The following is a 12,855-nucleotide window of genomic DNA, read 5'->3' as shown; positions in this document are numbered from 1 at the left end:
ACAAAAGGTCGTATGATTTAGGTGACTCTGGGCGCTTTAAGTGACCAGCCGCACTTCTTCTATTCTATTCTATTCTATAATTATCCCCTTGAATAACCCACCAAAAATCCCGAAAACCACCCAATCATGAGTGGAACAAAGGGGGGGTCGGCACCTCATAATTTGGATTAAGCGTCACAATCACCGTTTTATCGGAATAAAATGCGACGTACGGGGCTGAAGACCCCGTGGTCGAATAACGAAAAGCCGAAATGAATTCGGAAAAATACATAAATGAATAAACCGTACTAAAAACTCACTTTGGGTTTCTTACCCCTCTTTGGGGTGTTCTTCGCCATCGTGTAGATACACTTATCCAAATATATGCACACTAATTCCTAAGATAGGCACTGTACTGGCACTAGTTCTGGTGGGGTCAAGGGCCAACGCCGAACTGCCGAACTCACGAGCGTCTCGAAACACCTCAGAGCACGGAATTCACCGCTCAATCACCCGAGTTTTGATTGGTGCGGACACGCCCCTCGAAGGTGCGAATCTAACGACACTTAATCGCGACTCTCATGACCTGGCGCGATTATTCAAATCTCACTTAACTCTTCTCTAATCCTCTAACACAAAACTAGTTCCTTTTTATTAATTATTACGCGAGACTAGGCCGAACTGATTGTCGTTCGGATAATTACGAAGGGTCTTTGGCGCTTCCCACGGATCGGATCTCCGGGATTTTCGGGGTTAAAAGACAAGTTACCAGCACTTGTTACAACTTCACTACTAATTCCTGCTCAACTCGTTTCTCTCATCAAAAACTCAAAGGCCACCTGGCAATTCGTTGGAGACGATGGTTGCACTCGCTCCGAACGACCTTCCACCCAAAACAAAAACGTAACCAATTAACCCCTGAAAATCCAACGAAATTGGAGCGCCGGCATTGCAGCCGGACCTATTCAATTACCCGCAAGATTAACAATAGGGTGAACCCCATAAAAAGAACCGGATGACTCTATAATGTTGACCCTTCTTCACGATAATTTTTGTGGGCCCTCAAAGACGCGTAATTACTAATCCTTACTAATAAACGGAACCGATAACTCTAACCGGAAATAAGCCACTCGGAAGTGGATAAGCGACTGTCACTCTCTCGCTCTTGGATTCTTACTCACGGATTTTAATCCAACGTTGTAGGAGTCTCGCTGTTTACAGATCGTTTTTAGTGTTCCTAACGAACATCCCCACATGTTCATTACACATGATACGTCCGTTTGGCTGCTCGTTTGACTGCTAGGTACAGCGTCATGGACCACGCCGTACCACCCGCAATCAAATGGGCTGGTTAAGAGGTGGCAGAGGATACTCAAAGCAGTTCTGATGTGCAACGCCCAAGCCCCTTGGCCCGAAGTCCTCCCCACTGTGTTCCTTGGTCTTCGCAACTGTTACAAAGAAGATTTAAATGCCTCACCGGCTGATCTGGTGTTTGGCACTAGTTTACGCGTCCCAGGTGAATTTTTTGTTTCTGAGGACATGCCAGCGGACCCACAGATTTTTCTCGAGCAGTTCCGAGAGCACATCAGGGCAATGCGGCCTACAACTACAGCTCATCACACGAGATCCCGGATTTTCATTCTCAAAAATCTGTACTCGTGTTCCTACGTTTTTCTGCGTATTGATGCAGTTAAACGGCCCTTGGAGCCCCCTTACTCTGAACCGTATGAAGTCCTGGAGCGCCTGGATGACTATGTCTTCAAAATCAACGTTGATGGAGTGGAGAAAGTCGTCTGTGTGGACAGTCTTAAACCTACTTACATTGCCAAGGAGGACTCTTCATAGCAGCAAAACCCTCAACAAGCTCAGCAAGTCCAGGCGCCTGCAGATCATCATGGTTCTCAGTTGATTGATCAATCAGAGACCGTTCAACTCCAGCTGCCACTTGGTATCGTGGACAAGCCTCTTCGTACTTACGCCCAAAGAAAGAAGACTGTCTCGTTCCATACAGATCCCACGAATGCCCAGCAACTAGTCGGAATCATGGACGAGCCCCTTCACATTAACACCAGGAGAGATAAGACTTTTTCGTTCCCTTCGAATTCCACGAAGGTCACTGGGGGGAGAGTGGATGTGGCGGCTCCGCCTCCGGCAGCTCTCGCCGCGAACACTTCGCAGGATGGTAACCAACCATCTTTACCGACGGAAACCTTCCGTCGCCCACGAAAACAGGCCTTGAGGCCTAGAGATTATTATTAACGCCACACGTCTGGCACCCTGCTTTATTCGCATTGCAAAGTGTAATTACACAGTCCTACAAAATTTGAACTTGTTCTGTCACAGGGATGAGACTGCCACCATTTAAAAGATTTTTTCACGCAGATTTCAAATCGTTGGCTAAATCTCTCGAGATGCCGTAGTTTCTGAGAAAAAAAATGTTAAAATCCTGAAAATGCCAGAAAATCGTCTTTTTCAAAATTTAATTAGAAAACAATGTTTGTCTCGATTGAACTGAAAACAATGCCAACAAAAAGACCGGAAATTACACTTCCAGATGAGGTGGAGTCATTTTCATTAGGAGCACGGAATTATTCATAATAAATTCCGTATTTCTTCAATAAAATTGCAGTTATTTTTCAAAAGAATGTCATGGCAGCTATAGTCTGATGTTGCAACCCCACATGGAATTTTCACCGCCAGATTCGAGGGTTAAAATTGAATTACATTTATTTTCATTGCAGTACCTCCATAAACCGTTTTACCAAAGACTTGGTTCATTCTCGACGAGAGAAATCAGAACTCTCTTTTCCTCCAGTGATATAGATGGTTCCATTCTCTTAAAGACACTTTTCTTTATGAAATTAAATAGATAAATAATAACCCTCAAATCTGGCGGTGAAAATTCCATGTGGGGATGCAACTTCAGACTATGGCTACCATGACATTCTTTTGAAAAACAACTGCAATTTTATTGAAGCAATACGGAATTTATTATGAATAATTCCCTGCTCCTAATGAAAGCAACTCCACGTCATCTGGAAGTATAGTTTCCGGTCTTTTTGTTGATATTTTTTCAGCTCAACCGAGACATTGTTTTTTAATTAAATTTTGAAAAAGACGATTTTGGGGCATTTTCAGGATTTTAACATTTTTTTTGTCACTGCACTTTTTTGTTCAGCCCGTGTCGAAAAGTGCCTTTTCGTTTACTAGTAAACGAAAAGTCTTTTCGTTTACAAGTTTCGACGTTTCGTTTACAAGTTTCGACTTTTCGTTTACTAGTAAACGAAAAATGGCACAGTTCGGCACTCGCTGAATGTAACATCACTAACAAAAAATATAGTTCGGATACACGTGCGACGGGGTGTTTTAACTCGTGTGATTGGCAGCCCTCGGCTTCGCCTCGGGCCGCCAACTTCACACTCGTTGCCACTCCGTCGCATTTGTATCGAAATATACTATTTTTCTCAGAAACTAGAGCATTTCGAGAGATTTGGCCAACGGATTTGAAATCTGCGTGAAAAAATCTTTCAAATGGTGGCAGTCGCATTCCTGTGCCACAACAAGTTCAAATTTCGTAGGACTGTGTTATCTGAGATATCAAGAGTTGTAATTAATAAATATTGGTTGTATGTATACTCGTGAGTAATTCTTTATTTGGAGAACCCATCTCAAACGCTAAAAGAAACCATAGAAAAAGGTGGCTGTGGCACCTCGGTAGTGAGGGCTCGCCATTTTATCATTAGTTTAAAGTTAAGCAATAGTGTAGAAAAAATTAGACGGGTTTGGGAAAGCTAGTTGGGAAGGACTGAATCTTTCGACGAGGCTCTTCATATAATCACGATCGAAAGTCACTTACAGGTAAGTTCGTTTGATCGTACAATTGTATTCGAGCCATCGTCTTCGAGATTTTAATAACTTATAGATGTTCAGAGATCATCCAATGTTTTCTTTTTGTTTTGTTTTGTCGTTTTTTTAAAATAAAACCCCAGATTTGATATGAATATGGATATTTAAGAGTTTAAAGACGAATGTTAATGGACAAAAAGAATGGTTATTGACTAAACCATATTCAATAGAACTTTGACAAAAAAGCACGTACAATAATTTCCATGGCCGTCGGACATGGCCATCGGATATGGCCGACGGCCATGGCGTGGCCATAGGTATTTTGGAATTCGTGGCCGTTTTCCATGGCCGTTGGCCACCAAGTGAATAAATAAATAAATAAATAAATGAATAATAGAATTTTGTTCATTACTCGAAAAATTAACAATTTTCCCACATTGACGAAAATTATGTTTTTTTCTCTATATGCTTCGGTATAATTGAGGAATAGGGGGTTAAATTCAGAGGATGTTCTATCTCTCTATATAATGAAAAAATAAGCCCAAAAATTCAGGCGACGCTTGATTCGACCCTGTGACGACAGAAGCGGCCCTGGGGCGACACTGATGCGGCCCTGGGGCGACACTGATACGGCCCTAGGGCCGACCTGACGTGACCTGATGTGACTCAAGCCAACCCAATCCTGACAGGTCACAGGGTGATTTTATATATCTGTCTATATGATAAAAAAATAAGGGCAAAATTTAAGACACTTCAGGCGACGCAAAAATTCAGGCGACGCCTAAAGGTGCGGGGGGTGGTCAGGGGGTGGTCAGGGGGTGCCCAAGGTCGGGGGGGTTAGAAGGGAGGAGGGTGTCCCAGGGTCAAACGCGGTGGGGGGCTGACAGTTGGATTGGGGGGGAGCGAGCGAAGCGAGCGGGGGGGCGAAGCCCCCCGGGCTTGGCGAGCGAAGCGAGCAGGGGGCGAAGCCCCCTAGTGATAAAATAAATGAATAAATAAATTAATAATTGAAAGATGAATAATTTTTCAACATTGAGGTAAATTATGACTTCGCTGTATATAAAATATACGAGTCATGTAATGGTTATATGCGATGCATGTGAAGTTCGAAGGGAGGTCAAATTGATATTATACGGAGGTCAGATGGGGATTATGTGAAGGGTATATGAGGGTTATGTGTTGTTGGTATGGAGGACACATGTAGGTTGTGTGAAGGTCATGTAGGTCATAGCCAGATTATATGGAAATTATATGAATGTCAGATGCAGGCTTTATGAAGGTGACGTGAAGGTCATAAGGAGGTTGCGCGAGGGTTATGTGAAGGTCGTATGAAGATTGTACAAAGCTCATGTGAAGGTTATATTGGTCATATGCAGGTTATATGGGAGTTATGGGGAGGTTACATGCAGGCTTTATAAGGATCATAAGGAGGTAGGATGAAGTTCATGTGAAGGTCATATAAGGGATCTATGAAGGTCATAGGAAGGTCACGGAAAAGTTATATGGGGTATTTAAGGGTCATGAGAAGGCTATGTGAGTTCAAATGAAAGGCATACAAGGCGCATGCGAAGGTAAAGAACCATTGACATTATATAGAAGATATATGCAGGTCGTATAAAAGTTATATGGAGGTTAGATGAGAGTCATACGGAGGTCACGTGAGGGTTATGTGAGGGTCGTATGAAGGTTGTACAAAGTTGAAGGTTGTACCTCTTGTAGAGGTCATGCAGATCATATGCAAGTCATATGGGAATTATATGGAGGTCAGATGCAGGCCCATGAAGGTCACGGAAAGGGTATAAGGAGGTTACGTAAGGGTTATGAGAAGATCGTATGAAGATTGTATAAAGCTCATTTGAAGGTTATGTACGTCATATGCAGGTTATATGAGAATTATCTGGAGGTCAGATGCAGGCTCCATGAAGGTCACGGAAAGGGTATAAGGAGGTTACGTAAGGGTTATGAGAAGATCGTATGAAGATTGTATAAAGCTCATTTGAAGGTTATGTACGTCATATGCAGGTTATATGAGAATTATCTGGAGGTCAGATGTAGACTTCATGAAGAGATGTGGTGGACATATAGAGGTCACGTGAGGGTTATGGGGAGGTCGTATAAAGATTGTTTAAAGCTCTTGTAGAGGTCATGCAGGTCATATGGGAATTATATGGAGGTCAGATGCAGGCTCTGTGAAGGTCACGGAGAGGGCATAAGGAGATTACGTCAGGGTTATATGAAAGTTGTGTGAAGATTGTACAAAGCTCATGTGAAGGTTATGTACGTCATATGCAGGTTATATAGGAGTTATGGGGAGGTTACATGCAGACTTTATGGAGGTCATAAGGAGGTGGGATGAAGTTCATGTGAAGGTCATATGAGGGATCTATGAAGGTCATAGGAAGGTCACAGAAAAGTTATATGGGATATTTAAGGGTTATGAGAAGACTATGTGAGGCCAAATGAAAGGCATACAAGGCGCATGTGAAGGTAAAGAATCATTGACATTATATCGAAGATATATGCAGGTCGTATAAAAGTTATATGGAGGTTAAGTGTGAGTCATATGGAGGTCACGTGAGGGTTATATGAAGATCGTATGAAGATTGTTCAAAGCTCTTGTAGAGGTCATGCAGGTCATATGAAGGTCATATGGCAATTATATGGAGGTCCGATGCAGGTTCTATGAAGGTCACGGATAGGTCATAAGGAGGTTACGTAAGGGTTATGTGAAAGTCGTGTGGAGATTGTACAAAGCTCACGTGAAGGTTATGTACGTCATATGCAGGTTATATGGAAGTTATGGGGAGGTTACATGTAGGCTGTATGGAGTTCATAAGAAGGTGGAATGAAGGTCATATGAGGGCTTTATGAAGGTCATGGAAAGGTTAGGGGCAAGTCATGGAGGTTATGTGAGGGTCACGTGAAGTTCATATAGAGGTTACGTGCAGGTCGTATGAAGATTGTACAATGCTCATGTGGAAGTTATGTAGGTCATATGCAGGTTATATGGAAATTATACGAAGGTCATATGCAGGCTTTATGAAGGTCATGTGAAGGTTATGTACGTCATATGCAAGTTATATCATGTAAAGGTCGTGTGGAAGTCGTATAAAGGGCAAATTGACGTTGTGAATCGCATGTGATGGTCAGATAGAGGACATATTGAGATTATATGGTAATCAGATGGGGATTATATGAGGATTATGTAAAGGTCATATGGAGGTTCCTTGAAACTCGTGGAAGGATCATGTGGGAGGTTCTGTGGAATTTATATGAAGGTCGATTGAATGCCAGAAAGAGGTCGTTTAAAGGGAATTTTTTAACTCATATTCTGTCAACTGGAACTAATATGAATGTCAAATGGAGGAAATGGGTCAGATTGAAGTTGCATGAAGCGCTTGTGAAGACCATATGGAAATCGTATGGAGGTCATGTGAAGGTCCATAATAGAGGAGGACGAACGCAGGAGTCGTATGCAGGTCAGGTAACTGTCATATGCGGGTCACATGGAGATCATACCGACGTATCCTAGAAGAAAAATCGCAATTATTCCTCCGAACTACGACTTTTCTACTAGGTCACATTGATTTCAGCATTGATTGGCGTTAGATGGAGGTCACATCGAAGTTATATCGAGTTATCGAGTTATCGAGAGTTATATCGGGGTGACTTGGGGTTAGGAATTATATGAAGGTGACGTGAAGGTCATTTGAAGCTTATTTCAGGGGTTATATGCAAAAATGGGCGCAGCCTTCTGGTAAACTATGAAATTCATCGAATTCATAATTTATCGAATTAAATATATATTGTATTTTATAACCACAACATACATTGCATAAAATACATTTCTTTCAAAAATACTAAGTAGTATCAAATATACTAAATGAATTTTTTTTTCTCCATTATAACGAGTCAACTTAACAGTATTATCCATACTAAGCATGCTTCTTTCTTCGTTTCTACCCCCATATGTTCCGTCAATTTATGGATCTGCAAAGAAAAACAACAGTATTTAATATATCTCATTTGATCGCACAGAGGCCACTTGAAAAATTATCGAGATATGCAATGTCGAAAATTTACGTAATTTTAGTTTATGACGAATTAATTTTTTTCATTTGTCTCTACGACTTATGAATGTCAAGATATCAACATTTATTTATCGAAACCACACTGCAGCGCACGCACATCGCCAACCTTCTCTGTCTTGTGTAGGGACTTGTACCTTGTTACGCTCAGATCTGTGTGGAGCGCCCTGCAATAAATGGAAGTTGATATTTCGATATTTATAAGGCATAGAGACATGGATTAAGAAAATTATTGATCATGTGCCATTTTCTTCGCCATAAAATAACCTACATTTTTTACGCTGCATGTCTCGATAACATCGCTATAGTTTTCGATATAGTTAGGTTCAGAGTAGGCACCGCAAAATCATTACTATAAAAAATCTTGTTTGTGTATTTTCCGGAATTTTCAAACTTCATCCTCGACGGGAAACGGTGGGCAAGGAGGAAGGAGTGGCTGATAATGATTTTGTAAAGTATTATGCAATAGTACATTTCGATACGATTGCGGAAAAGTATTTATGCCACTCATGCCTGAAACCGGCTGGATTACACACTCGACGCTTCGCGTCTCGTGTCTAATTCAGCCGGTTTCAGGCTTCGTGACATAAAATTTTGTTCAGTACTTGTTGGGAAATTTCGTCCTTAACGTGTGTGGTTACATCACTCGCCTTCGGCTCATGCTGTAAACCCCACACACGTTAAAGACGAAATTGCCCCACACGTGCTGAAATATACTATTTTGGGCTCGTAGGAGGTTTATAGCACGAGCCGAAGCCGAGTGATATAATCCCATGAGTCTAAAAATACTTTTCCCACGAGTATCGAATAATATTTTTCGTCACAATGTGTGGGGAGCGAGGTTTTGCGCACGCGGAGCGTGCATAAAATGTCGCTTTACACACAGTGTCCCGAAAAAACAGTTTTACGTTTGGGACATAAGAGGGAATGGATTTATGATGTTAAAAAAAACGCATGATGTGGTTGTTGAATGTTCTCATAACAGCACAAAATAAATTTTGTCTAATCATAAAGGTTTTGCAACTGTGAAAAACGTACTGATAGCGTTTTTGTCTTTCGTGGGCATTACGGCACGCTGCGCTTAGACCTGCTCTATACAGTTTGTTCGTATTGATACCATGACCAAATTTCTTCTCGACGAATGCTATAAAGTGAAAAACATTCATTAAATATGATTAAATGAGGAAAATGGAACGATATATGGATACATTCCGGACAATCATTCTCTCCTTCGCAAGTCTCTACAAATGTTAATATTGTTAGTGAAAGAAATATTGGGTTATTAATATATACTATTCCATTCTACTTCGGGGGGAGGCTCCTATGAGTTTTGAAGATTATTACTTGGATTACATATCCATTCTACGGATGAAAAAAATTAGTAAGTCCAATAGCGATTGGTCTTTCACTTTCCGTTTGCCGCCCAGAAGCATTACTCCGCAAAAAAGGTCGAATTTTTTGTATACAGAGCTCATTTTTTTTTCAATAAAAAAAATTTAGTAGTAAATTTCCGGAACTTTCAAATTCTTTTTATGTTTCGTGAAGGCAAATGATGAGTTAAAAGTTTCTTTCTGTACATGGAATGGGCATATCACGTATAGATATTATCACTTGAATGGCCCGTGATTTCGAAAGTTCATAGAAATCTACCCTTGACAAAGTGAAAAACTGAACATTTCTTGGAATTCAATGTGTTAAATTCTCGATTTTTACAAAATCCTCTTTTCTCATCTAAAATACGGGAATGTCATTATTACGATCAAAAAGAAAAGGACCTTCAATTTTCATGATCGGTTATCAAAATTGAAGAAGAAAACACACGTTTTCTCGACTACTCATTAGAGATTACTTATCAACTCCAGCAGCATTATTGGGAGGATTATCAATACCGATTCCTGGTGATACTCCCAACCATTAATTCAACCATTCCCCTTTAAATTACAACACGAACAACATCACAGTATATATGCAACGGTATTATGATACTTCTTGTGATCCTTGCATATTAATTGCGATTAATTAGCTATAAGGGCTATAGTTCACCGATATATTGCAATTCATATACATGTCCCACAAAAAATAGTTTGTGATATTCAGCCGATAAGTGACGGATTGTGTGATGGATCACGTTTGAAAATATTCACTTGCAATACCACGAGAGCGCAAAAATTATTAGATATAATCGTATCAGTGTAGAGTATGCTGTCATATGTCTCTCCAGAAATTTTTGAAATAGGGATATTGCATGAAGTTTTTTTTATTCAAAAAAATTATAAAATCCAAAAATTTGATGAAAAATATTAGAAACGTATTTTTTTATTTTGGAAAAAAATGGAAAATCAAGGAGTTATAGCAAATTGAAGAACGTGACAGTTGTGACGTCACAATGGTTCGTATATGGGTGACGTCACAACTGGCGACGTTAACAACTACCTATAGCTCGTCCATTTCACCTTATTTTCCAAAACAAAAAAAAACGTATCTAATATTTTTTATTCAATTTTCATATCTAACAATTAAGAAATTTCCTGAAATACCCCCATTGAACTTTAATCTTTGGAATCTCCAATAAAATCAGCAAAAAAACGACGACAATTTCTAATCGAATTCGAATAGAACGGTCTAGCGAATGAACTAGGGATTCTATCGAATATAGGTTGAGCCTGTCACTCCTAATATTCTGTCACTTATAAACTTTCTATCACAAGTCTTCAATTACGTTGCAATTCTGTAACAAGGTCTACTGGTGATTTTTTCTTTTTTGTTTTTTTATCAGTTTTCTTTGTTTTCCGTCCACTTAAAATACTTTTCGCTAGGACCTTATGTCCGAAGATCATCCTTGCTACCTCTGTCGTGAAACCTTGTGTCCCCCTACGAGCCAAACGTCTAACCTGTCTAGATTCCATAAATACATTGCGTACCACACGTACTCTCATCGATCCAGATTTCTAAAATTTTGAAATCAATTTCAAAATACAAGTGAAAAAAAGGGCACGGTTTATTGACATTTCATTTTAAAATCACATTACCAGGTACACTGAACAATCTTCGTACGACCTCCCCATAACCCTCACGTGACCTCCATATGACTCACACCTAACCTCCATATAACTTTTATACGACCTGCATATATCTTCTATATAATGTCAATGATTCTTTACCCTCACATGCGCCTTGTATGCCTTTCATTTGACCTCACATAGCCTTCTCATGACCCTTAAATTCCCCATATAACTTTTCTGTGACCTTCCTATGACCTTCATAGAGCCCTCATATGACCTTCACATGAACTTCATCCCACCTCCTTATGATCGTCATAAAGCCTGCATGTAACCTGCCCGTAACTCCCATATAACCTGTATATAACTCACATAACCTTCACATGAGCACCGCACAATTTTCATACGACCTGCACGTAACCTCTATATGAACTTCACGTGACCCTCACATAACCTCCATGACTTGCCCGTAACCTTTCCATGACCTTCATAAAGCCCTCATATGACTTTCACATGATCTTCATCCCACCTCCTTATGACCTCCATAAAGGCTGCATATGACCTCCACATAAAGCTCATATAACCTGCATATGACCTCCACATAGCTTCCATATGACAAGCATATGACCTACATAACTTTTACATGAGCATTGTACAATTTTCATACGACCTGCACGTAACCTCCATCTGACTTTCTGATGACCCTTAAATACCCCATATAACTTTTCCATGACCTTCCTATGACCTTCATAGATCTCTCATATGACCTCCACATGAACTTCATCCCACCTCCTTATGACCTTCATAAAGCCTGTATATGACCTCCACATAACTCCCATATAACCTGCATATGACCTACATAACCTTCACATGAGCTTTGACGGATCTTCATACGACCTTCACATAACCCTCACGTAATCTCCACATGTCCTTCACTTGACCTTCATGAAGCCTGCATCTGACCTCCAGATTAATTCTCATATAACCTGCATATGGCGTACATAACCTTCACATGAGCTTTGTACAATCTTCACACGACTTTCACATAACCCTTACGTAACCTCCTTATGCCCTTTCCGTGACCTTCATGGAGCCTGCATCTGACCTCCAGATTAATTCTCATATAACCTGCATATGGCGTACATAACCTTCACATGAGCTTTGTACAATCTTCACACGACTTTCACATAACCCTTACGTAACCTCCTTATGCCCTTTCCGTGACCTTCATGGAGCCTGCATCTGACCTCCATATAATTCCCATATCACCTGCATATGACCTGCATGACCTCTACAAGAGCTTTGTACAACTTTCATACGACCTTCACATAACCCTCACGTGACCTCCATATGACTCTCACCTAACCTCCATATAACTTTTATACGACCTGCATATATCTTCTATATAATGTCAATGATTCTTTACCTTCACATGCGCCTTGTATACCTTTCATTTGACCTTACATACAGGGCCTTTTCATGACCCTTAAATACCCCACATAACTTTTCCGTGACCTTCCTATGACCTTCATAGATCCCTCATATGACCTTCACATGAACTTCATCCTACCTCCTTATGATCGTCATAAAGCCTGCATGTAACCTCCCCATAACTCCCATACAACCTGCATATGACCGATATAACCTTCACATGAGCTTTGTACAATCTTCATACGACCTGCACATAATCCTCACGCAACCTCCTTATGACCTTCACGTCACCTTCATAAAGCCTGCATCTGACATTCATATAATTTCCATATAACCTGGCTATGATCTACATGACCTTCACACAACCTATATGTGTCCTCCATACCAACAACACATAACTCTCATATACCCTTCACATAATCCCCATCTGACCTCCGTATAATATCAATTTGACCTCCCTTCGAACTTCACATGCATCGCATATAACCATTACATGACTCGCATATTTTATA

General features: G+C 40.5%; 1 protein-coding gene across 1 annotated transcript; it reads left to right on the top strand.

Annotated features, from left to right (window-relative positions):
- The first annotated feature begins 1,365 nt into the window (after positions 1-1,365).
- On the top strand, positions 1,366-1,824 carry LOC107046387. Its single transcript, XM_015268997.1, has one exon. It carries the CDS (start codon positions 1,366-1,368, stop codon positions 1,822-1,824), a length of 459 nt encoding a protein of 152 aa, XP_015124483.1.
- The last annotated feature ends 11,031 nt before the right edge of the window (positions 1,825-12,855 follow it).

Source organism: Diachasma alloeum, unplaced genomic scaffold (assembly GCF_001412515.2).
Source record: "Diachasma alloeum isolate Michigan unplaced genomic scaffold, Dall2.0 Dall_scaffold_01349, whole genome shotgun sequence".
Classification (NCBI taxonomy): domain Eukaryota; kingdom Metazoa; phylum Arthropoda; class Insecta; order Hymenoptera; family Braconidae; genus Diachasma; species Diachasma alloeum.
The sequence above is the reverse complement of the archived record's forward strand: the minus strand, read 5'-3'. Positions and strand labels throughout refer to the sequence as shown.

Coding starts and splice junctions, on each gene's coding strand:
- LOC107046387 (XM_015268997.1), top strand. CDS start 1,366: ATGTGCAACGCCCAAGCCCCTTGGCCCGAAGTCCTCCCCACTGTGTTC.